This window comes from Plectrocnemia conspersa, unplaced genomic scaffold, assembly GCF_051122295.1.
Source record: "Plectrocnemia conspersa isolate PC_06_02 unplaced genomic scaffold, ASM5112229v1 ptg000001l, whole genome shotgun sequence".
NCBI classification, from domain to species: domain Eukaryota; kingdom Metazoa; phylum Arthropoda; class Insecta; order Trichoptera; family Polycentropodidae; genus Plectrocnemia; species Plectrocnemia conspersa.
The window spans coordinates 18,408,254-18,433,898 of NW_028277165.1; the positions used below are offsets into that span (position 1 = coordinate 18,408,254).

The 25,645-nt window shown below is 29.7% G+C and overlaps 1 protein-coding gene across 1 annotated transcript in view; it reads right to left on the minus strand.

The window, feature by feature from the left end:
* The window catches only part of LOC148239052 (uncharacterized), a 29,706-nt gene extending 4,138 nt beyond the window's left edge, over positions 1-25,568 (minus strand). Inside the window, exons 1-10 of the mRNA XM_088185148.1 lie at positions 25,477-25,568; positions 4,887-5,075; positions 4,763-4,807; positions 4,410-4,694; positions 4,088-4,330; positions 3,239-4,016; positions 2,642-2,896; positions 1,289-1,511; positions 935-1,053; positions 460-860 (exon numbers count right to left, since the gene is read on the minus strand). Coding sequence (XP_088041274.1) covers positions 460-860; positions 935-1,053; positions 1,289-1,511; positions 2,642-2,896; positions 3,239-4,016; positions 4,088-4,330; positions 4,410-4,694; positions 4,763-4,807; positions 4,887-5,075; positions 25,477-25,554 — 2,616 coding nt within the window. The 5' untranslated portion in view covers positions 25,555-25,568. The remainder of the gene's footprint in view (positions 1-459; positions 861-934; positions 1,054-1,288; positions 1,512-2,641; positions 2,897-3,238; positions 4,017-4,087; positions 4,331-4,409; positions 4,695-4,762; positions 4,808-4,886; positions 5,076-25,476) is intronic.
* Positions 25,569-25,645: the final 77 nt, after the last annotated feature.

Sequence of the window (25,645 nt, forward strand, 5' to 3'; positions counted from 1 at the left end):
CCCCAGCTGCAGTGCCATCTTTTGGTTATAAATTATATTACACATAATAATTTATGATTATTAATGTAGATATCAACGATTCCTAGACTTTCTGTATGGTGATTAATACTTATTTGTAGGTATTCATTATATCTGATTGACTAACTCAGTTGGTACAGATTTACCCCATTGTAACGCATTGAGCTTACGCCTGTCAGGTTACAACGGAAGATTAAATAAACGTAATTTAATGAAATACTATGAATCTTAATGAAATCAAAATATTAAAAAAACGACCACTGACTAACCAACTTTTATCCCCCCTGGAAAAAGCTGAAATGACGTCCCTGATGTATATTACAATTTTTTAATGAAAACAAGTGACATGTTACATGCATGGTATATTGACAACTAAGAGTTTATTACATCACTGCGGAGATAGTTTCTAAGCTCACTATTCAATTAACACGCTATAAATACCTTGGCACCAAATTTGCCTTCAGAACCAGGCACGCCTTTATTTCCTGGCTCTCCTTTTGCACCTGGCATTCCATATGACCCATCTTCTCCATCTATTCCATCATGACCAGATTCACCGATATCTCCCACTTCTCCACGTGGTCCCATATCGCCATTCCATAATGGAGAAGCTTGGTCTCCACGCAGCCCCTTTGGACCAGGAAAACCTATCGTTCCATTTGGACCTGTGTCTCCAATTTCACCAGGATATCCATTTGGACCGATATCACCTCGTTGTCCCACATAGCCCTTAAAACCGTTAATTCCTTGATACGAAGCTCCTGGAATACCTGGTATTCCTTTATCTCCTTGAGGACCATCATATCCTCTGTCTCCTAGATAGCCTTTCTTACCCTTTTCACCTATAAAATTAAACATTAATTCAACCTGCAATTAATTTTTATTATTATTTGCTTGAATGAATTTCATAACATACCTAGATACCCAGGCAATCCCTTATCTCCAGTTGGACCTCTAGAAGAAATAAGTTCTTCCGGCTTTATTTCACCAGGTGGTCCTTTCGAGCCTTTGTACCCGTGTTCACCTGTATCGCCACTGTAAAATTAATAATTAACTTTACAAAAACTTTATAACATATATTGGCCTCAAAGGTTATGTATGCAAGTATTCAGGTATATAGGCATTCTATACATGCGGAGTAGTTGTAATGCTAAAATAGCGCATCAAAACAGATGGTATTCAAATAGAAACTCTCGGTTAGATTGAGTTTTTTTAATAATATTTTATCTACTCGTGTGATTGCTATATATTTAGTTTATACAAAATTTACCTAAGACCTAATTCGCCCTTGTCACCAAGAAGGGATTGGATTGGCACACCAGAATCTTCTCCCCGATATCCAGGTCTACCATCTAGTCCATCTTGCCCATCAAGTCCAGGCATTCCTTGCTCACCTTGCTCCCCGGGATAACCTCTTGGTCCAATTTTTCCTGTAAATCCATCGTCACCAACATCACCAACTTCTCCTATCTCTCCATCATCTCCTCGTAAACCTATTACAAAAAAAATTAGAATTAATTTTTTCTAGTACAGCAGTTCTTAAACTGGGGTCTGCATAGCTATTACCGAGGGTCCCCAAACAATTTGTGCACTGGTTGCATCAGTAAAAAAGGAGGACAATTTAAATGAGCAATATATAAAATAATTACTCCATAAAACGAATTGTTTATGCATTACTGTAGGACACATTAGGTGCGAGCGAGCAATGGTCAAAACAATGAATATCTTATGAATAACTGCAATGAATCCCTTTCCGAAGAAAAAATCCGAAGATTTATCTTACAAACATTAAATAGTTCTAAAAATCAGCTTTAGGAATTATTTTCCCTGTCCTGATTTTGGCAACAACTGGATTAGAGATCCATTCAACGTGGAAGTTTCTAATGCAAAGCATTTATCTGTATTATAAGATATTCTCGTGGAATTTTTATGCGATAAATCTTTAAAACACATTTCAACAAAACTGAACTCGTCAATTTTTAGTTACTTTTCAGATCTGATTATGCAAATAAAGCACTCATGCATTTGATTCCATTCTGTACAACATATTTATGTGAACGGGCTTTTTCGGTATTGTTATATATGAAATCAAGTATAGAAACAAACTCAATGTAGAAGTGGACCTCCGAATAAAACATTTCCAAATCGAGCCCAATATACCACTATATCCACCTTATTAAGTAAAAATTATTTGCAAAATACATGTAATAGTAACTAGTTTGACCAACATTTGATCAAGAAATGTTTTGTATGAGCTTAATGTGCTATAATTTGTGGCTATTATTTTTATTCATTTTATGTTTTTATTGTAATAAAATGTTCATCTCTATAAATACGCAAAACCATTCACTTAAATAACCAGCGATACTTTTTTATCAATATTTATTAAAAGGCAGTTCTTATGAGATTATTGAACCAGAAAAGTCTCAAGAACGACGTAAAATGGTTAAAGTCGGGGTGGCGTCCGCAAAAAAATATATAATATACATAATAACTACCGCACAGACTACATAACTTTAAGAACCGCTGCTCTAGTACGTTAATGATATTTTTATTATAATTAAATTATTATTTCAATAGTAATATTGATCATTAAATAAATTTAATAAAAAAACAAATTCACCTGGTAGTCCTCTAAGACCTTTGATCTTTATTTGGCTTGGTGGATATCGTATTGTACCAGGTTTCCCTGTTCTTCCTTCCAAACCAGCCTCTCCTTGAGGTCCTTGAATACCCTTTATACCTATGACTCCGGGACTACCGTTTCTTCCTGGTTCACCAAGAGATCCCCTCGGACCTGTTAAACCCATATATCCCACAACACCTAGAAGACCATCTCTACCAAGCTCTCCCATTTCTCCTTTTCCACCAGGTTTACCTATAAATTAAAATAAATGTATATACTATTATATATGTATATATATACAATAATTTACTTAATCAAATATTGTGAAGTGTGAATAAATTATGAAATTATTTTTATAAAACATGTTTCAGATGACAGTGTACTCATATCCTATCTTTATTTATCTAACACCTACGCTTATGAAATAATTGAAGCGGGATATCCTGTTTCCGAGTATACTGATAATACTGTTATAACAAAAACTTATCAAATTTTTTTATTAATATAATATTATTATGAAAAGCTTTCCGCATGCGTACAAATATAGTATATTACACTTAAATAAGTTTATTAATTTATCATATAAACACTAACCTGATATACAAAGACAATCATCTCCTCTTGGTCCTTTAGTACCAGAATATCCGAACAGTCCGTCATTTCCGATATCTCCACCATCGCCAGAAAGTCCTCTACGTCCGTCAGAACCGGGAGGACCCATGCGATTAATACCGAGCCCCGGCTGGCCTTTCTGTCCTTTCAGTCCACTGTCCCCAATATCTCCTCTATATCCGGGCTCTGCATCAAAGCCATGTTCGCCTTCGTCCCCGTCCGGTCCAATTACCCTTTCTCCAGGAAAACCTTTGTCTCCTGGGGGGCCTAAAATGCCCACATCTCCGAGTAGTCCTCTGCTACCTTTTAACCCTCTAACACCGTTGTCACCTTGTTCTCCTTTTATGGAGAGTCCTTTTCTTCCAGGTGCTCCTCGCGCTCCTTTTTCTCCTGGTGGCCCAGGTGGCCCAACCGTTCCTACGATGCCAGGAACTCCATCATTTCCAGAACGACCCTCAGGTCCTTCTTCCCCCATGGGTCCTTGAGATCCTGGATTTCCAATTATAATTTCGGTAAGTGACGGATCGTACGGTCCTACATCTCCTTCTATTCCTTGGTCTCCTTGAATGCCCTTGTTTCCTTTATCACCCACTTCCCCGTTGCTTCCATCTATGCCATCAAAGCCAAGATAACCTGGAGCACCTTTCATCCCTTTATCGCCAGTGGCTCCGTGGGGACCTACTCTTCCCTGTTTTCCTTCGCGGCCTGGTTCTCCTCCGTCCCCTGTATATCCCGGAGGTCCTTGAGAACCAGGATTACCCTTTTTAAATAAAAAAAAAGTCAGTTATAGCTTATACAATAAATAATTTTAATACATAAAATAGCACATACTCTTCGACCGCTCACTCCTATGTCACCGGTAGTTCCCTTGTAACCTATTTCGCCCTTTTCTCCTTGTATACCTTTGACACCTTTGACCAACAAGATAGTAGGGTCGTCAAACGGTGGTGGTACATCTCCCGGTGGTCCTGGTTCTCCTATAATACCAGTGTCTCCTCTCTGTCCTTGAGTTCCTGGACCATCGACTCCAGCAATGCCCGCAGATCCTTGAGGACCTTGAGGTCCTTCGTTGCCCTTATTATTTTACAAACGATTTACGTAAATTAATATTTTATTTTTAATCGATGGAAATAAATTTAATTTTCTAACGTACCTCATCACCTACATCGCCCTGTTCGCCAATAAATCCTTTGTAGCCTCGAAAACCAAGACCACCCATACCACCGTTTCTTCCTGATACACCCCGTTCTCCCTTGAAAGGTGCTCCATTAGCACTATTTTCTCCGGGATCTCCGCGTGGACCCGGAAGACCGAGTGGTCCAGGAGGACCCCTCACTCCTATGAATCCTTGAGGACCTGGCACGCCATCTTGTCCGTCTAAACCGCTACACCCATCTTCGCCGTTACTTCCTTGATCGCCTTGTTTACCAGTGCGTCCCTGTGCATTTGGATTTTATAATTAATTAGCACTATGAATAAATAACAAAGATAAGATATGTTACTTACAGGATATCCGTCAGTTCCAGTGTAGCCTACTTGTCCATCATCTCCCTGATTATGAAATATTATTGTTATGACATATAACAAATTAAACGGAGTGTTTTTTTTATAACATTTGAAATAAACTCACTCGATGTCCTTTCTCGCCAGTGTTGCCGTCCTCACCGAACTCTCCCGATTGTCCAAGAGGACCCATTGGTCCCATTTCGCCGATGTCCCCATTTTCTCCTTGCTGTCCCGATAGTCCAGCAATTCCTTTAAATCCTACCTGCCCTTTGATTCCTCTACAGTCGCATTCTAGTTCGGTGTCATTACAACGCTATTTAAAATTAAAATAAAAAAAATAATATAATTTATTAAAATGCTCGAAAACTATATCAATACAGAATCTCAGCTAGATTTCGCAACAAACACACACAATTATCATCGAGAATTGAGGGTCTTCGAGCTATCTCTGGTTTGTGTCAAGGCTTCAGGGTTTATCAAAGTTCCGCTATAAAGTTCCTATTAATGATAACACCAAATTCAGCTCGACTCAATCAACAATTTAATTGACGCACACACATATGATGATAATAAGCTGAAAATGGCGAGCAAGATAAATATTTCGACAATGCTCATTCGCTAGTAAAGTTTTTAAGCATGTGGATAAATGATCACATCGTAAGCTGATGATTGAATTCACAGCACGACCAATTGCTCAACGTTTCAAAATAACCAAACCCCTAAATGTCTAATACGTTTTTAATTATAATATATGTCTCTTAGTTTAATTTACAAAATAATGTTATGACAGCATTCTGCGAAATTTTTGCTTAAATTGGTCAATTGTTCTGACCAACAAACGGAACTGGTCAAGATTACATGATGGACCCCGTTAATAGGTCATCACATCACTCTAGAAATCCAAATTTGTCTCATACTGTTGATATGCCACAATGCTTTTCAGAAAACCGTGACTTATTTTTTGTTTTATACTTAGACATGATGTCTCAAGACTAATTTATAAAAACACATTCTGTTATACACAATTTGAAGTGCATTGTATTAAATATCCATATTTACAGTCCATTGAACAGCGCGAAGTAATTAATTTTCTTACAAAAGTGATACACCGAAAGCAATTCGGTAAAGGACGATAAACTACATAATCAAATACCGGATTTTGAATATATAACTTGTTTTTAGATACTATGATTAATATTTATTAATGTTTAATAAGGTACGATATGCGTTACAACGAGATAAACACAATTAACAACTACCTAAGTAAGTAACGAATCACAAAACTGAAACCAAAGACTGTAAATTAGTGTCATCTATTAATTTTAAATTATTATCAATAATGCATTAAATTATAATTATTTATAACGATAATCATCCGTGAAATTAGGAAAATCTAAGAAATCCTGATCTTTGATGATCGATCGGAATTATAATTATATTATATTCATTAATTTTGATCTCCCAGACGCTATAGAAATTAAAGAACAAGATTCGCATCTATCCTTTTTAGGTATTAGTCACCGACTTAAAAAATATTAAAAAACAATTAATTATTTCATTTAATTATTAGTATTATAACAACGCAGGTTGTATTTTTTTTTCAATTGTACCGATAAATTTACTACAGCCCAATTTTGTTTTAAATTTTTATCTCTATGTTATTTAAAACAGCTACAAAAACAACAAATAATAACCGACAAATAAAACAATGAAGAAGAAAAGACAACCGAAAAATGTTATAATTGCCGAAATTCCATAAATTATTCATATTTCAAAGTAAATATTGTGCAGCTATTGACTTCCTCAATGGCTGGTATAAATTTTCAACTCGTTTAAATCAATACGAATAATGTATTATGATAACATTTTTTGAGCATACCGATTTGTAGTATTTTCAGCAGAATGTATAATTTTAATTCAATTTTATTCTGATTTAAAATGTAAAACAATGCTCTATTATTTTTTAAATTAAAAAAATAGCCTTATATTTTTTATTGTTTTAGAATTATGTTTTATAACTATTCGATATTGGAATAGTAAAAAAATGCAATATTTAAAAAAATTAGTAGCCACATAAGAAAGAATTTACATTTTAGATATTTTTATATCTCTTGTAAAATAAGAGAAATATATAGTTACAAATATATTTTATATAAATTTAAAGTTACATAAATATTGAATAGCCTGAAAAACGTTTAAACAGAATTAAATATTTTTTAGTAAAAAAATCGAAAACCTGTTTTGGAATAATTATTTTGTATAAAAATATAAATTATGGTTTCATTTTAAAGCATTTTTTCAAATTAAAAACCAGCAACATAGACCAATGGTATAAGTCGGTAAGTAGACTTGAAAATCTTGTTTCGATCTCATATAGATCGTGTTATCCTAATTTCAATCGTATCTGGGAGATCTGAATTAATGATAATTATATAATTATAGTTCTGTTCGATCATCACAGATCAGGTTTTTCTAGATTTTCGTAATCTTGCGGATGAATATCGTGATTAATAATTTAATATATATTTAATTATATTGATTTATAGCTGTAATAATAGTTTATAATTATTAAACTAGATGTCACTGATTTTACAGACTTTGATTTTAGTCTGGTGTTTCACTATTCATTTAGTATATGTTGATTGTGATTACCCCGTTGTAACGTATTGGACCAACGCTTTTCATGTTGCAATGGAAGATTTATATTACATAAATAAATATTAATTGTTGTTTCTAAAACTGGTTTTTATATTATATTCGGAAAAAAAACTTATTTTACCAAAAATAACTTAGGATTATGTGAGGTCATATTATGCAATTAATCATAAAAATATCGTTAGCTACTACTGTTGTCCTATGGCTATTTCATTGAAAAACATTGTTTAGGTGCCTTTATATATCATTGAACAGAAGTTTTATGTGAAAATTGCAGTTTTATTATGAAAATTCCAATTCAAATGCATATTCAATATGAGATTTCATATAAGATCATATCTATCAATCATAATTCGGACAACAAAAAAAATGCAAATTTCTAAATATCTCGAAACTGCGTTTATTTTATCGTTTAAAGGGAAAAAATTGAAAAGAACAAAGTAAACTTTGGAAAGAGGTGTTCCTGAATATCTAAAATAAACACGTTCATAGAAATTTAGTTACAGTTGAAATCTTGAAGAATTGCGTCTTAACATATATTTTTCATTCATCTGAGATTTTTTAAATTTATAAAAATCAAGTGTTTAGAATTAGTATTTATATAAGAATAAATAATTAATATTCTATCGTAGGATTGAGGTTGCAGGAGACTACATTTAAAAATAAATGGTATAACAAGATCTATAATAGATACACTTTACACCCTTACATTTTTCAAGTAATAAACGAAACATTTCCTGGTCACAGTTTGAACACAGTGCATATTTTCAAAAGCAAATAAAACTATGGGCAACACATGCATTATGGTTTCTGTTCATTCTTTCATAATCTATTTCTGTCGATGACCAAACAGGAACCGGTGGTGCACTGTAAATATATAAATGTAAACATTGCCTATTTAGACGCTTAGGCACCATAGGGTTGTATGGTTGTAAGATCTGGCTTAGAAATCACTCGATAATTTTATGATAAATGTGAAAAACATATTAATGAATGGCAATATTATTATCTGTCAATAGTAATTACACGAGCCATTAGCACTGTTTCATCACCATTACAATATACAGCACACACGCTGCAGCTGGTTTCATTGGATAAAATTAGTTTCCAGAAAGTTCTATATATACAATAAACAAACAAGACAGTGTAGAAAAAATTAAATGATAACTTGTCCTAAATATTCGTATCATAAACACAGCTGATAACGAAATAAATTTAAAAAATAATAATAACGTATGACCTGCTTTTGAAACGAAATAAAGCGATTGGAAGATACGGGTCAATGTTCTAAATCAGTGTTCCCCACTAAAGTTTGAATGAGGACCACAAAATGTATTATCATATCTTTAGAAACAAAGAAGTAAAATAGTCCTGGTTCTAATCAGTAAACTAAATCGTCCTAGAAGAACACTTGCGTGCCGCATATGAAAACTTTTGTAGTATGATTTAGATACGGTCACATAGTGGAAATCACTGCTCTAAATAAACCATGCATAAATATAATGAAATCTTCCTGGATGTTTGTTATTTTAGATTAGTTGGCAAAACCAGGTTAGTGCGTTTAAATTTACTATTATTCCAGCTGTTGTTGCACTTTGCAGTCACCTACACAAAATTTATCAGTGATTTTAAATTGCATTCAAAGATCAGAAATCATAGATTTTAATAACACTACAACAATTTTACACTTTTTGACACAAAAATAATATAATTAAATGATATGTGTCAGTGGTGTTAATTTTATTACAAGACAAAGTTCTTTAGTATATAATTAATATATGTGCAATAATTTAAGTCACGTTTACGTGAAGTTGTATAATTATGTTCTTATCGCACTTATCCGTAAAGCAAGTTGAACTCTGGATTCCGGACGTCAAACTGTACTAAAGTTGACGAGAAGAGAGAAGCGGCTGCTTTTTCGATCTTCTCCATCTGTCGACGGTCAACGGCTCCATTTGATTCAAAATCCTAACTTAAGATCTTGATGATGATGAGTCTCGAACGGAAGTTAATGATTTGGGTGTTTTTATATACATGACTAGCCTGAGGGAAGTTTAGTGCTCGCCCATTATTCACTGCCACCACTAATAGGAATGTAATTGTATTTATTGATTTGCCTATTTTCTTATTAGACTTTTTTTGCATTGTAGTTTAAACAGTTGTCTTCTAGATAGGTCTTAAACAACTGAGAAAATTATAACTGTTCCTTTCAATGGCATATTATTGATGGCCAGTCCACACTCTATTGTAAGTACGGTATGCTTTAAATCCTGTTTTGTTTTGAATTTGCCAATAATGGTCTTGAAACTGATTGATTGGTTTGTTTTAATGAAAGCATTTAAAATCTCGAGGGCTTACACAGTGTGTGAATTAGTTAATCCATATATGTAGGTCTAGTTTCTTTATTTTTAGAATTATTTTGCTTGCTATACTCGGGGCTTTTCGTGATCATTGCGACGGGATAAGTCGCAAGGATCTTATTAAATTAATTTCTATAAAATTACATCACTGATTTTTGAACCACCAAATATTATTACTAGATATTGATTATCAAGGGTACATAAGCTCAAACACGGCGATTACACCAGAAATATACTCCATCCAAGAACTTCATCCAGAACTACTATTTCACTTCCGACGAGAAATTACTCGCTTTCCATTTCGACCATTCGACACCTGAATATCAGAGTTCAACTTGATCTTCGAGACGATTTTGAGACGCAGTATTACGCCAATAACTTATACGCATATAATACTATTGCACAAATTATACGTCTAATTTTAAAACTATAATTCGTACTAAGTATATTATAGTTTATTTTATTATTTTAGCAACTAGTGTGTGTTCCTATAGATTTTATAAAAAAACATTCTACTTTTTAAATCCTATTACACTAAAGAAATGTGATAATAATATGTAAGGTTATGTCATGCATGTCATATGCTCTATTGAATTTAAGAAATTGTTAAAATGCTTTTACGTAATATCGAACAGTAAGTTTTAAAATCCTTATAATTTTTAGCAATCATAATCCGATATAATAATGTACAATGTTACTGGTATTTCTATAAGTATGATATAAATGTCGATATGCTTAATGCCGAACATACTGATTAAAACAATAAGTAAATATCGAGCAAATAGCTGCTCTATACAAATAAATATATATGTATATAGGGTATTACCTAATTTGATACGGTTGTAACAATAGCATAATCAATAATAAATAAATTATGTATAATCAATAATAAGACGTTTGACCCCATGTAAGGAAAGTTGTTTACATAAAATTTCTCGGAAGACAGGAAATGAACCAGCCAATATTTCTTGGGGTCACAATCGAGACATGGCATTTTTTTTTCATCTTAACTTGTTGAGAGTAAGAAAAAATAAACGACAAAGAATCGGCAAAAAATCTTTCGCCGTCCCTGTCTGCCCTGAGCTGAGGAGTCTTCTCGAGCTTCCTGGACCACATGTGTCCCGAGTCTGGTGCATATGCATTCCTCCACTTGCTTTCATTAAACACCAATCCGAGCTATGACACGATGCTCCGAACAGATGTGACCGAGGCGAATTCAAAGCAAAATATTTTCACGGTACACAAACTGAAGGTTATAAAAAGTTTTGACTGGCTAGCATTCATAGCCGTCATGGTAGCGCCTTTGATTCTGAATTCCTTTGCTAGTTTATATAAATGATAGTCAACTGCATTGGATATTTATAATATACCATAACACTTTAAAAAAAAACGGCAAACTGGTATCGGGAGTCAGTCAATCCATAAATGAATAAACCTTTAAATATATTGACAAAAAATAAGTTACTGTTATAATAAAATGTGTCTTTATGAAGCAACGATACTGTAGTAATATCTTGTGAATCGCTATTAATAATACAAAAAATACTTATGATAATATCAAGCTAATATTTTTAATATATTTTACATTTACTTTTTGGACAGTGGGCGATAATAGATTTTGCTTTTGTAGTGCAATGATATCATAACTAAAATATTACTTGATTCAATGTTTAGGAAGTTGCTAGAATTATACACCTTATTTGTTTTCCTATGAATCTCATATTACATGAATAACATATTTATAATTATTGTAAAATGTCGTTTATTAGATAACATCCAATAAACTACACATTTATAAACTGTCTATTGGCTGAACTTTTAAAATGTACTTGGTTTATTTTCAATTCGTCAAATCTAACGAATATGTGCATTTAATCAGAAGCAATGATAATTTTTATGTATTATTAAAGGAAAAACTCACTTTTCGGCCTCGGAGCCCGTCGCCAGGAATTTAAAATTTGAAGATTTCATTACGAAGATTGTTTCGTGATTGTTTATCTAGTTTAATCATTCTACTAATCCTCAACACATTATGTATATATTTAATTTTCATAGTTATAACACACCTAGTTAATTTGCAATCCGATTATTTATATTCAGTCAAATGACGAATTAATGAAAATTATTGTCGCGTAGCAAAATTTTATTAATAAATAATAATTATTTAAAACTGTTGTCACGGTACTGTCGGCCATCTCGTTTTATATTTGAATGCTTATTTTTTATTGGTCGAAACAACAGAACGCATTACCGGCGGCTCGAAAATCAATCGGAGCAAATTTAATTTTTATTTTTATTATTATTTATTATTTTATTTAAATATTCCTATGTTTACGTGTATTATACACCGTTTATACAAAGCGATACGATTTATATAGTAGAGAATTAAACGGAGAATGTTTCATTTAAAGTTTAAAGAACAATTATATTATATAAGATGCTTGTCATAATACCTCTTTCCTTTGATTTATTTGAAAAAATATCTAAACTTAAATATATAATCACAGCTTGTTTTCATTAATGTGTCATTTTTCATATATCGTAATTTTGCTTTTGAATAACACTTAAAACTTGAAATCCTTTAGAATCTCTTTTATATTACTAGTTATGATTGAAAGGAAGCAGGGGTAGAAGTGACCCCCTTTTTTACCCAATATTTTTTATCTTAAATATTTTTTTTGCGTGAACATTTTTATTTCGCTATATTATTTATTTTTTATTTTTTTATAACAAATTTGACCATGATGATTTAACAGGTTTTTTCAACGCGTCATTATAACCATTATATAAACATTAATTATGTAATAAAACATTTAAAATATAATTAAAAAAACAATTATGGTACACACCTAAAATAGATGAGCACCATCCCACGTAATTTGTTCCTACTCGCTATAGCTATCGCCGAAAACATTATTATTTTTGGCAAGCTCGTCTAGAAGCTAGATGGTTCATACAAGAGGAGCATTCGTAAGCACTGACGTCCTGTCAAGAATAAGGGATGCGATCGCGACGCTCTAGAGCACTCTAAAGAGCATTAACGGGTAGTCAACACCACCCCATAGCAACTTTTAAAATTGATAATTGAGCAGGCGCTACGCCAAGAATGCAATGAATTATATCCCAACGTTCATAGCAAAAAGGCAATAGGATAATAAATATAGATACGACTCATACTTATAGAGATATCTCAGAAATTTTCTTTGAATTCTCTAACAAGGAGTGCTTCGCTTCACTTGGATTCCAAACAATGGACCTATATTCGAGGACGCTACGAACTAGCGTATCATACAGAAAGTGAATCTCTAATAAATTAATATAGTGACACGCGCTCCGCCTACCAAAGCTGATCCACATCACGATGTGCATAAAAAGCTCCATCCCTGCTGGAACGTCACTTCCAAGCTATCAACGGATTTTTTTCTAGATAAAAATTTTGTACAATTGCTACTGATTAAATTTTCATAATTTTGATCGTCAATGAAATTTGACTAAAAATATAAAATTATTCAACCGACAATTATTATAGTACTGATCATAGTCAATCAATATTTAAAAATAAAAACACTTTTCTCAATCACAGCTATCAAAATAGATTGATGAAGTGCGTTCATTCTTAATTAATCGACGTTCTTATTCTTGCAATAAACGTTTGGCTTTGACCCGAAACGCTTTTGATATGCTTACGACATTCGATTATATAATTGTCAGTTCATTGTACACGAGGAATGTTCGATAAAATTATTACTTCCTTGCGTACCGTACAGCATCCCTTCCTTGTCATAAATCCGAATGCGTCGCTTTGCAAGCACAACATCTATTTACAATCGGAAGTTAGTTTACAACTAGCGGGTCGTTGACGCACTTGATCAGACATGCTACTAAAATACTAAAATATACTAGTATTGTGAACTGTTTGAAGTTATAGGCGCACCAATCGAGACTTACTAGACTCAATTAGGAAACGAAAGTGAGGGACTGGCGCAAGAATTTGATCTAGTAACTGTGTGGTTACTAATCAATAAAGACAATTGTACTCATATGAATATAATTCAGCTAATTTAGATCAAACAGAACTCAAAAATGTCATCCTAATATATATTTAATATCGTTTTATGAGTTGTTATAATTATAATTTATGAAAAATATTAAATTATTTTTTACAGGAAGAATATCATAAATACATGATGAAAATATGCTCATACGTAAATAAATTTGACCCTTAACTGCACTATGATTCTTAACCTTTCTCAGTCATTCAGTAAACTTCCATATTTATAATATAGTACAATAAACATCAAGGTAAGTAAATGGTAACTGATATTTCGTAATAATGCTAAGACTATCACTCGTAAGTGTATTGACATAAAATTACCGAAAAGTTAAGTTAATTGAAATTTTTAATGGAAGCTAAATATAACACTAACGACAAGAATGTGTTATAATATATACCTAGTAAACATGTTTTGATCGTAAATCAGATTTATTTTATTAAAAATATTATTTTATTACATAAATTCACCTATAATAAATATTATAAAATATTTGAAATATTTATCTAATTTAAAACAAATAAAGTATTTTTAATTTAAGAAAATGTAAATTATTTTATTTATTAAACAGACAAAATCAAAAAATTATAAGCTATAATAATAATTTTAAATTAATAAAATTAGATGTCACTGAATTCCACACAATCTAATATCTTGATAATTACTTGTATGTGTTGATTATGTTATCCAATTTACACAAATATTTTTAAATGGATTATAATCGCTGCAATTTTGAAAACAAATAGTGGTTGAAATCAGTTAAATTCACAGCTGCATTTATAGCAGGCAGTGAAAAAAGGGACAGAGATTTCTTGTTTATGCTAGTAAAAGTTTTTTGCTAATAAAATAATTACAGAAATATAATCTATGCACCACTGAGATTACAGACTATAATTAATTTATAAGTTTAAGAGTAAATAAGTCATTTATATCTTTAATAATGATTCGAATGAATGAGTAGCTTCTTTTCTAGTTCTAGTTAGTAATTATTTATATTATGAAGAATTCAATATAAAATTTTGGTCAACTTTTCTTCCAACTCATTGCAGAGCATACTCAAAAACACACATAAATATAACCAATTATACATTTACTTAAATAAGAAAATAGTTTATAATACACTTTTGTAGCAATAGCACTTTTTTATAAATTGCAATTTTTCCAGTACAATTAAACGATTTATTTAAAAAATATTAAATTATAAATCAGTGCGTAATTTAGTTATTTTATCGCTGAGGTAACTATTGTAGATTAAGTCAGTGTCTTTACGATAAAATAACATAGACAGATTTGTAAAGATTTTTGCTTAAATAATATGTTCAATTAACAAAAGTTATTATAAGTACACTTGCGGTTAGTTAAACCGCGATGTACGCATAAGATCCATTCGAGATAATATTTAACTAAACAATTATGTCACTGACAGATTGGATGGTTTTTGCAGCTTTATCGATAAATCCATCTTATGATGCAATGGTGTCTCTGCTAACCGCAACCTTTGCCGCATTAATTATTGTTTTCACCACACTTTGACATATGACGTAACCGATTTATTAAACTCATATCAAACTAGTTCAAATACATACAATATTTTTAACGACCTCGTAGATATCGCGTGACTACTAATATCGATATCAGATCTCATAAAAGACATGCAAAAATATTAACTAAATTTATATAGTTGATCTACTTCTAGGTGAATAAACTATGCAAATAACAGTAAAAGTGAGAAAATCGGACGTGACATGACGCATGAATTAAAAGATAACCAGCAGCTACGATGTTTGAGGTCATGTTTATCAATATTGATTGTAATTTTTTAAAATGCATCATCAGACAATATTTATTTATTTTTTAATCTTCTGATTTAAACTGACCTGCGTAAGTAAGCCCAATGCGCTACAACTGGATAAGTCAATCTGGAATAATGCATACCTACAAATTTTAACTACAAATCGGTGACATCTAATTATTATGTGTAATATAATTTATAATCAATATATGTTATTTACAATAGGGGGGCGCTCTTGATCAAACCATCTTATTATTATATTAAAAAACAAAAATTAAATTATATTATTAGTTTAAACCAAACAATTAACGCACATTATAAATAGTTAGATATCCAAAGAATTATCGGATTTAAATGAATTAGTATAGACTATGTTTATTATATTATATTAAATTAATTAATTTAAATAATAAATCAAATATTACTATTGAAAAAAATACGCTTTAAATATAAATATCGATTCAAGCAACAGAAATATTTTTTTAATGAATATTATATTATAAATAATTGATACTTATTGAAAATATATTCAACAATTGCTAGTTATTATTAACGCTCTGGAATTTATATTTACGTAACATAGATAAACTTTGTCACTACCTCTTCTTAATGTAAAATATAAATCTAACGTTAAATACCTGGGCTTACACCTGAACACATTTATGAACTTGCCGCCAATGCGACCCTTAGACCGATTTTTTATAGAATGAACGCTCTTACCACAAAAAATATTAATACACAATCAATTAATCGGAGCTATCTTAGCATTGCTTGCCCGGTGTGGGATAACGCTAGTAATACTATTAACAAATACATCTATAAAAATAATATAAATTACACTTTTTTCAACTTATCTTAAAAAACTTCATAATAGCCATCATATACCAGCAATCACAAAACATTGTAATTTTTATACTAAAAATACTAAAAAAATATTTTCTTTAAGAATTTAATAATAACCTAAAATTTAAATATAAGTGCCAAAGTACATATTGCTTTAAAGGTTGAAGACGACCTATTAATGTTTTCAGATCCATTGTTTCTTTCACTTAAATATTTCGTTTTTCCCCTTAAATTATAATCACGAACGTTTTATAATATATTCTTATTTTTTATTTCATTGTAGCTAATAACAAAATTGTATACATGAAAATGATTATAAACCAATAATATGTATTGTATATATGTATATGGTATATTTTTAAATTAATTATATTATTGAGATAAACGTTCTACAAAAAAGCCAGAGCGAATATCGAGAGTTAAGTAATTTTGCTGAAAATATTACATTATATAACATATATTAAACTAATGAAAGTTTGAAATATCTTATGTCAAATGAATCAATATGCGTTTTTGTATATTTTTATGAGCTCATTATTAAATATGTTTTTATATGTAATATGCATAATCTAGATCAATTTAAATTAATCATCACATCCGCAAGATTAGGTAAATCTAAGAAAAAAATCATTATATAATAAACACTACTTCCGATCTCTTAGACACGATAGAAATTATAAACACAAAGGTTCATATGCGATTTGAACCCAGGTTTTCCCGGTATAGGTCACTGAATGGTCTATCATGCTGATAATATTGTACATTGAAAATTTAGTTAAAAGACTATTAAATAAATTATGGTAATAGTAATGCTGTTTTTTGTGATGGCCAACTGGAAAACATATTTTAATGGATTAATATCTAAAAAGTATATTAAAAAATATATAAAAAAAATATTTTGTAAAAGTATTATTATTAATATTATTTTTAAATTATTCATCCATATAATATTTTACATTCATTTATCTAGTAATATTGCAATTGTTGTGATATATTTATCTCATTATCATTCGTTTGTTTCCAGCGGACTATATTCAAAAGCCTCCTGTTTAAAAGTCAGATTCCTAAAACGCAATCCACCATCGACAGAAGCTTTCAATGGGAGCTTTTTTATTGTTTTGCAATAGCTTTCGATCCGCAAAAATAACCCCCAGAACCGGTTGCGGGTACCTTTGCTCCGTCCGTTGTTTTCTCAGAATCTAATCCCATTTCGACACGGTCAATAATGATCGATCGTTCTGAAGTTGACGAATAAAGGGACTCACCGACAATCGCACATCCTTTGTAAATAATGTTAGAAAGGAGGAAAAGTATGTCAAACGCCCATGCATAATGACGTATGCATGTTTTAAAACAACAAAAACTACACATGCAAATGTACAATGAGTAAGTTTGTATCTTATCGTGTGTTTGTTTAGGAAACTAGTGATCAGCCGCTTCCGTACTGTTAATGTTATCTAGAATAATGTCTGCGAAATGTCGGTTTTGATTAGCTCACATCTTAAAATGGAATGATGAGGACACTTTTTTGGTAGAATTGTGTCGGAATTGGATTACGCTAAAGAGCGTGTCAGCGACGGCAATCAAAGAATGACCCTTGACACAATTATCTTATTTAAAAGTTAAAAAAGTTAGTCACAAAACTATTGAGTATATTTATTTAATCACATTTTATGTACATAATTCCAGGATTAGAAAGACAATTGGAAAAATTAAAGCTTTCATCATAATAATCCTGTTGTGAAACAATATTATGCAAAAATAATTATTATGTATTAAATTTAAGAAGACTTAATACTATTGATATTTTATACTTTAAATTGGCATATTGCTTTCAATAAACCATTATATGTTGAATATATGATATTTTTGCTAAATATTTTCTTTTATAATTGCTCTAAATATATACTAAGAACAACAAGTTGCTAATAGGAAGTACTTTTTGTATAAAAAGATATGGAATTCGTTGAATAATTCACTACATGTGTAACTTGTGTATGATGTAATTGCGCGGGTCAAAGTTGAAAATTTTGTACGATAACCCCATAAAGTCCATGGCTATTTCGAACGACACTATCGTCGACAAAAAGAGTACACGTGATTATCGCAAAGAACTTTATCAAAAAAAGCGTTAGGCTGCTTTTGAACAACGATGACCCGTGAAGGAGTCATGTGATTCTAAATTATTTAACGACAAAATGGCAACGTTTCCTCTATAAGAACTTAATGACGAACAAAACATTGATAAGAGAAAATAAATAAATAAAAAACATATGTATTTTAAATATACATACAAACGTTATTTTAATATTTATTTATTTATACGAAGAAGAAAAAATATTACTCAATTAAAATATGCATGATCCACTAAATGTTCTAATTAAATTAATTAAATCGTTAAAGATAAACGAAAACCTTGCTCGAATAAATAATAACCAAATATATTAATATACAGTCAGATATAAAATGTCAGCAGTGGGGTTATCGTATATTTGAATATTCTAAAAAAAATCGGTTAAATGGCGTACAAAAATCGCGTTCTTTGTTAACGTTGTAAAATATTCGTATTAAATTGCGATTTTAGACCACTAGAGTACGCCCTCACGGGTAGGGTGAATTTTTTATGCCATTATATTCACTCTAACATCCGACCAATCGAAGCCTCCTTAGAAAAGTGGACATGCGCAGCGAGTAAATGTTTTTTCCGGGTCACGCCCCTCAGCACAATTATATTGCATGAAGCCTCGAACTATATCAACCATTAATAATTGTAAGTTAAGTAAATTAATATTAATAAGAAAAATCATCAATCTTGTAGTTGGGCTGTAGTAAGAAAACATCGAAATATTATCGATTTATTATTCCTGAATGCATTATGGTCATGTGAGAGAGTTACAATAACTTATCTTAATCTAATTTTATTGCCATACATATTTCATTTATATTTGCAAACTTTCGAATTATTTACATAAATTCCAAATTATATATGTACTTTAAATATAAACTGTCCCTCAGCTGACACTCTTTAAACTATCATTATTTAAATTCTTAATGAATCACTCAAGATATGTTAGCTGATAAAAAAACAAGTTCAAGATAAGTATTTTATGAATTAAAACAAAAATAATAAGTTTTATTAGAGGGTCCATTGTATTTTTATCGTAATAAAAAACTAAGTCAAAACATCTTCATGGCATGCCTAATTATTCTCAACGTAAAGTAATTATTTTAAAACACATATGTAGTTTAATATATTATTGTCGTAAATTATCTATTTGGATCTAAAAAAATATTTAAGAATTCAGATTCTATAAATTTTAACTGCTTTTAAAAATGTATTTTAATGATTTTTTGATATATTTGGACATATGAAATAATATGTGTAATATAGAGTATGTGTTTATATTATTACAGCTAAATTATTTTTACTGATATCATTTACTACAACATGGAACAATATTTATTGATGTAAATTATATTATAGTGTATGTTTAATTAATGGTCACTTGCTTATCGTAAGATGATTGATAACATTTTATCATATGATTTATATAGTATTTACACGAAATCATTAACTCTTCTTTCATTTAGCCGGCTATCAAATCTTTGGCAAAGACTTAATAATATAGTCATTGATTCAAAATGTTTTGTTTAATGTTCGTGGAAGTAAGAACGACATGTTTGCTTATCGTAATTATACTCTTATATTTTTAAACAATGTTTTCAAAGTGTCAATCAGAAATCCCTGTCCCTTTTCTCACTACCTGCATTTAATGCAGCTATGAATTTATTTTTTGTAAACTACTTGTTTTTAAAATTGCAGCATGCTTAAATTATTTTTAAATATTCGCAAATTCTTGAGAATAAACAATAATGACAACATTACAACGAGATAACATAATCAAGCTATTAAAAATAAACACATACGATACTAAAATATACTATATTAAGATATAAAAATATCATTTTGTAAAATAATATTTGTAGCAATTTTTAACTTCTTCTACTTCACAAATCTTTAAATATAATCTGGAGTTGATAACATGATTTTAAAAGTATTTCTTGCGACCTATGAGTACATCAAAATCATAAATTCTCTTTAAGCATATTATTGGATTGAAAACTGTAGTTATTAAGCACTTTTACTGTTATTAAATTATGCCCAAGAGCTTTTTTGAGGCATAGGTCATCTTTAATTATGGAATTAACTTATTATATTTCATATTACATCTAGTTGAAATGATATTTTTCTCTTTATTTTCTATACCTGATGCTGGAAATAATTATATTATTTATTTTAAGTAATCAGAGAATGCGATAGCTTTTTCTTTATTATGTCTTGCCCATTTTCCACTTCTAGTTTAATGCGCGGAATATGCATTTATGGTTGTTAAATTTTTTGTTGCTTTCTAGATGTTTCTATTAACGTTAATATATTTAAATAAATGTTTATAATTCATTAGATTATATTTTTAATAAAATGTGAACATATTATTAACATGAATAGAAAAAATCACGTAAACTATATATTATAATAAGATACGAAAGCACCGTTTCAAGTCATTAATAATGATAACCTTTGAACATAATTAAATTTGTACGTTTAAGAATCTCTTAATTCTAGAAGCTACACAATAATAACATCATTAAAAAATGACATAATAATATTTAGCACATAAAAATAAAATATTTGATAAATATATACATACAGACGAGTGACTTATTTTGATGAAACTATTTCATATTTTTATCTACTTGTAAAATTCATGCAAACTATATAGATAGTATGATGATAACTAGTAGAGGCGGTAGAATTTAAATGAAAATATTAAAATCATACAATGAATGCCGCTTACTATGATCATACATAGTTTACATATTTTATATCACTAATGATGATAACAGACTTTATTATCAACAGTTTGTCGTTTTCAAAACGCATATTGCAAAAAAAATGAGAACGGATCTAAAAAAAACGATAACGCAATTAAAATGCAATGCTCTTCCGTTATAAAATTATGTTTAATGTAAAGTTTTAAGCTAATACGATTGTAAATTTTAAAGCGTAATAAGTAATAAAATTGCTTTGCCATCATGTAAATATTGTATCCTTCTTTCGAGGTCAATGTTATTTTAGCGATTTTAAATCAAATAATATCGTATCTTCAAAAGATCAGCCGATCTATAAGAATATATGTATGTATATATTACCCATTTGTAATATATGTATATTTTATTTTCAAAATATTATTTTCAATGTTTTGCAAAATAATAAAAATATTAACGTAAATAGTATGTCCATATAATTAATCATGATTAGTGATATCAACACCTTCTGTATTTCTAATGATGGTAAAACGAGCGTAAACAATATTTCTTTATGATTGATATTGATAAGTGACTTCCACACCTTTCTTATTTTTAAAGATATATTCATAATATAAAAATAGTTTTTATATGAATCCCCTTTTTACATTACAATAATTTTAGCCGTTCCAATTTTTATTTATCTTAAATATTAACTTTGAACTACGTGCTCTCAAAAATCTTATCTGAAATTTTACTCTGAATATTATTTATTGTTTATATAAAAAACTCAAACTTTATATTTTAGGAATTATTAAAAATATAAATCAATGATATACAGTTCTCTGAAAATGAAAAATTGCAATGTTATTTTTATATCAGAAACTAATCTTTGGCATTTTATATTAGTAACTATATTATCATCAGTTACACTATATACAAAATCATAATTTATTAATCATAAAAATATTTTACTTGTTTCAAATTTTGACAGTTGATACGGCAGTAAAATTTACTTCAAATTTCATTGATTTTTCTCTCATGGCACCTCTCTTTATGTGTATTAGTTATTAAATCAACCATGTGTAATTTTGCTTACATTACATTATGTTTATAATGTCGTTGAGGGTTAAGAATTATCATAACATTATTTAAAGTCAACTTATAAAATTTCTGTCAAAAATTTCATTGGTTTTATTAAAATACGTTAATTTTATATAAACTAATATTTAGGGGTTAGTTATAACAACATTAAAAATTGACTATTCAAATCAGTTTCAAAATATTTTTATTTAATTGTAAAATCAAAAATGCATTTTTAATTTTAAAAATACAGCTTTTTACATTGTAATAATATTGAGAATAAACTAAATTCAGAAGATAAGTTTATAAAATTTAAATATGGAAGATTTAGTTTTCGATTACATTAATTATAATTTTTTATAAAAAAAAAGACATCCTTTTTATAATAAACAAGTTTCTAGGATTAGGCTCTGTAATATTATTAATGCCTTATTAGAATATTTGATTAGTAATGAATATAAACAAACACATTACTAAAGTAATAAAATATAAATAGCTATACCATCTTGCAATCACTAGCTACATGTTAAGGAACTGATTTGAGATATTTACAAGGATATTTTTTAAGAAAATTTTGATGGAAATCTGATTAAAACTATGGAAGTACTATTTATATGTTTATATTTTTCTCTTGGAGTCAAAGAAACTATGTATGTACACACAACCCTGTGAAATATGTAGTATTTAAATCAATTCAAATATTTTCTATCGAATTCTATATTATAATATTTTGATTGCCTTTGGTAAATATTAATTTTTTTTAAAACCTTATCTTGAGAAATATATAAAAAAATAGTGCCGAAATTTTTTTATCGTGTTTCAATTGTAAGTTATTGTATTTATATTCATTTTGTGAAATGCTTATGTGGATAAAATCATACCTCTCTATAAATTACCACTAGGAAATAAATTTTAGGTAAAAAATGCTATTAAAGAAACAATTTGAAATTTTCTATTCAATATAATTTAAAATCTTTTGTCTTTGCTCTGTTTATTATAAGAAAACTCTTTTGTCTTTGCTCAAAATAGTTTTTTATAATAATCATTTTTTACAAAATTAAAATTACAGGAAAATACATTCATTGAAATGTAAGTACAAGATTTTCTAGTTCAGATAAAATATGACTAATAGTAATAAAAACACAAAATAAAGTTATGCATAAACAAATAGCACTATAACGCAAAATGTCAAAAATGTCATTTATACATTAGGAAGCTCATTGAAAACAGTGAATTTATATTTTATAAGAAAGTTTGTGTTAATATTCACAATTTTATGTCGAACATCTTAAAAGCTTTTATGATTAGTAATAATTGATCAAAAAAGGTTATATACTATATATATTACATCACAAGATCTATAACTGGAAAATTAAAAATGAGCTTATTCAAATCAATATTTTAAACATTTAAAAAAAATAGTATTCTTCCTTTTACTTGCTTTTGAACTATCCTTAGTTTTTTGTGATTTATTTTAAAAATTGCTAATAAATTTCTTTAAAAAAATAAGGATTACCGATCCTTAAATTTGTTAATAACGGTATTGACTGTTTCTATTCGGTATTAAAAATTCCGGTATTACCGAGAGAGAAACAGTCAATACCGTTATTAATATTATTATTAAACTTTAACGTTTAAACAATCTTCCTTACATTCAGGTACTTCTAAAAATACTTTTATTGAGTTATCTACATCAACATTCAATAAGACAACTGTGTACAAAAACTTTTTTGCCCCATTTATTTATTCATTTTCATTCATTCATTATAGTGTTGAAAAAATATCTTAAAAATGCGGACGGTAAATCTTTTTTTTTGTAACAATAAACCTAGAAAAACATCGGAAAGACATATCGTCTTTCATCGACGTTTCTGGATGCCTCATAAGTTTTTATATTAAGAGCCAGAACACCGCTAATCAAATATATTCCTACATTACTCATCATTTCTTGTCAGTGCGTTCAAAATTGTAAATCTGTTTGTTCAAAATGTGACATATTTTTTTCTAAAAACAGATTTATGTGATTAAGATGTAATTTATTTATATATTTTTATTATTGCACATTTAATATTTATTTTAGAATAACTAAATTTATTTTTCTATTTATTTTCTCCTTCTGCTTTCAAGTAATATGGTGAACGTCATTTTCTTAGTTCTAAGCCATTGAGATATCGTTTTCTATGAATAAAATGTACGGGTTTGAAAAAAAAAATATTGTTTAATACCGGTAGTGTCGAAGGTCGATTTTGCCTCAATACCAGTTTTACCGGTATCGGTACTTGTGGTAAATTTTCTATATTTATCAGGTATAATGTAACATGACTTTTTGCTTAGTTACTCTGAAGTCGCCCATGAATATACCATTTTTTTTATTTTAGCAGCTTCAATATATTATATGTTTAATCTGCAAGTATTATGACATATGTATATTGTTGCTGCTGTAATTGATGTCATAACATGGACGTTTGTTTAGTGAGATAATTCAAAAGCAGAGTTTTCATTTATAACCCTATTTATGTATATATTGGAGTTGAAAGAGAATGAGATAACCTCGGAAAAACAAATATGATTAAAAATTAGTTTTTCATTGTATTATCATGAAAATATCAAAACTTATTATACTGTTATGTATTAAAAAATGATACTTTGGTACAAATTCAATGTTCATAAACATTTCTCAGTTTATTTATTGCTGTAAGATTTTGTCGACATGATTGACAAAGGAGTACCGAAAATGTTTTTACTAAATGAATACAATTTACTAATACTGTACTTAGATTTTCCCATAGAATCTGTAGGGTCAATGACACAAATTATGTTATATTTTTTATGTAGACAAATAGCAAATTAGGGGTAGGGCAGAACATTTCTAAGATATTGTTTTTTTTATATTTTTTTTTTAAATATGTAGTTAAACAAATAAATGCTTTTATTAGCGTGATTTGAATTTTTCAGTACTCGGTTATAGACCACATATTTAGATCATAAATTCGAGAGCTTTTTAAGCTTTTCAATATTAAAAAGAAAATATAAAATTGTGAAAAATCATTATTGTAAATAAAAAAGGTTTTTTATGTGAAAGTGTTAAGGGGTAGGGGGTTGTAATACAGGAAAAGTACTAACCGCGTGTGCCTGTCTCGCGCGCAGGGCTCCCCAGACGAAGAGGACGAGCAGCAGCAGCCGCCAGTGCGGCGGCGCCATGGCAGGGCCCAACTGGCAGGGCGAACGCGAAACGGTCGGCGGCGGCGCCCCCCCCTGCCGTCCCCCTCGTCCCCCAAGCCCCCGGCCCCTG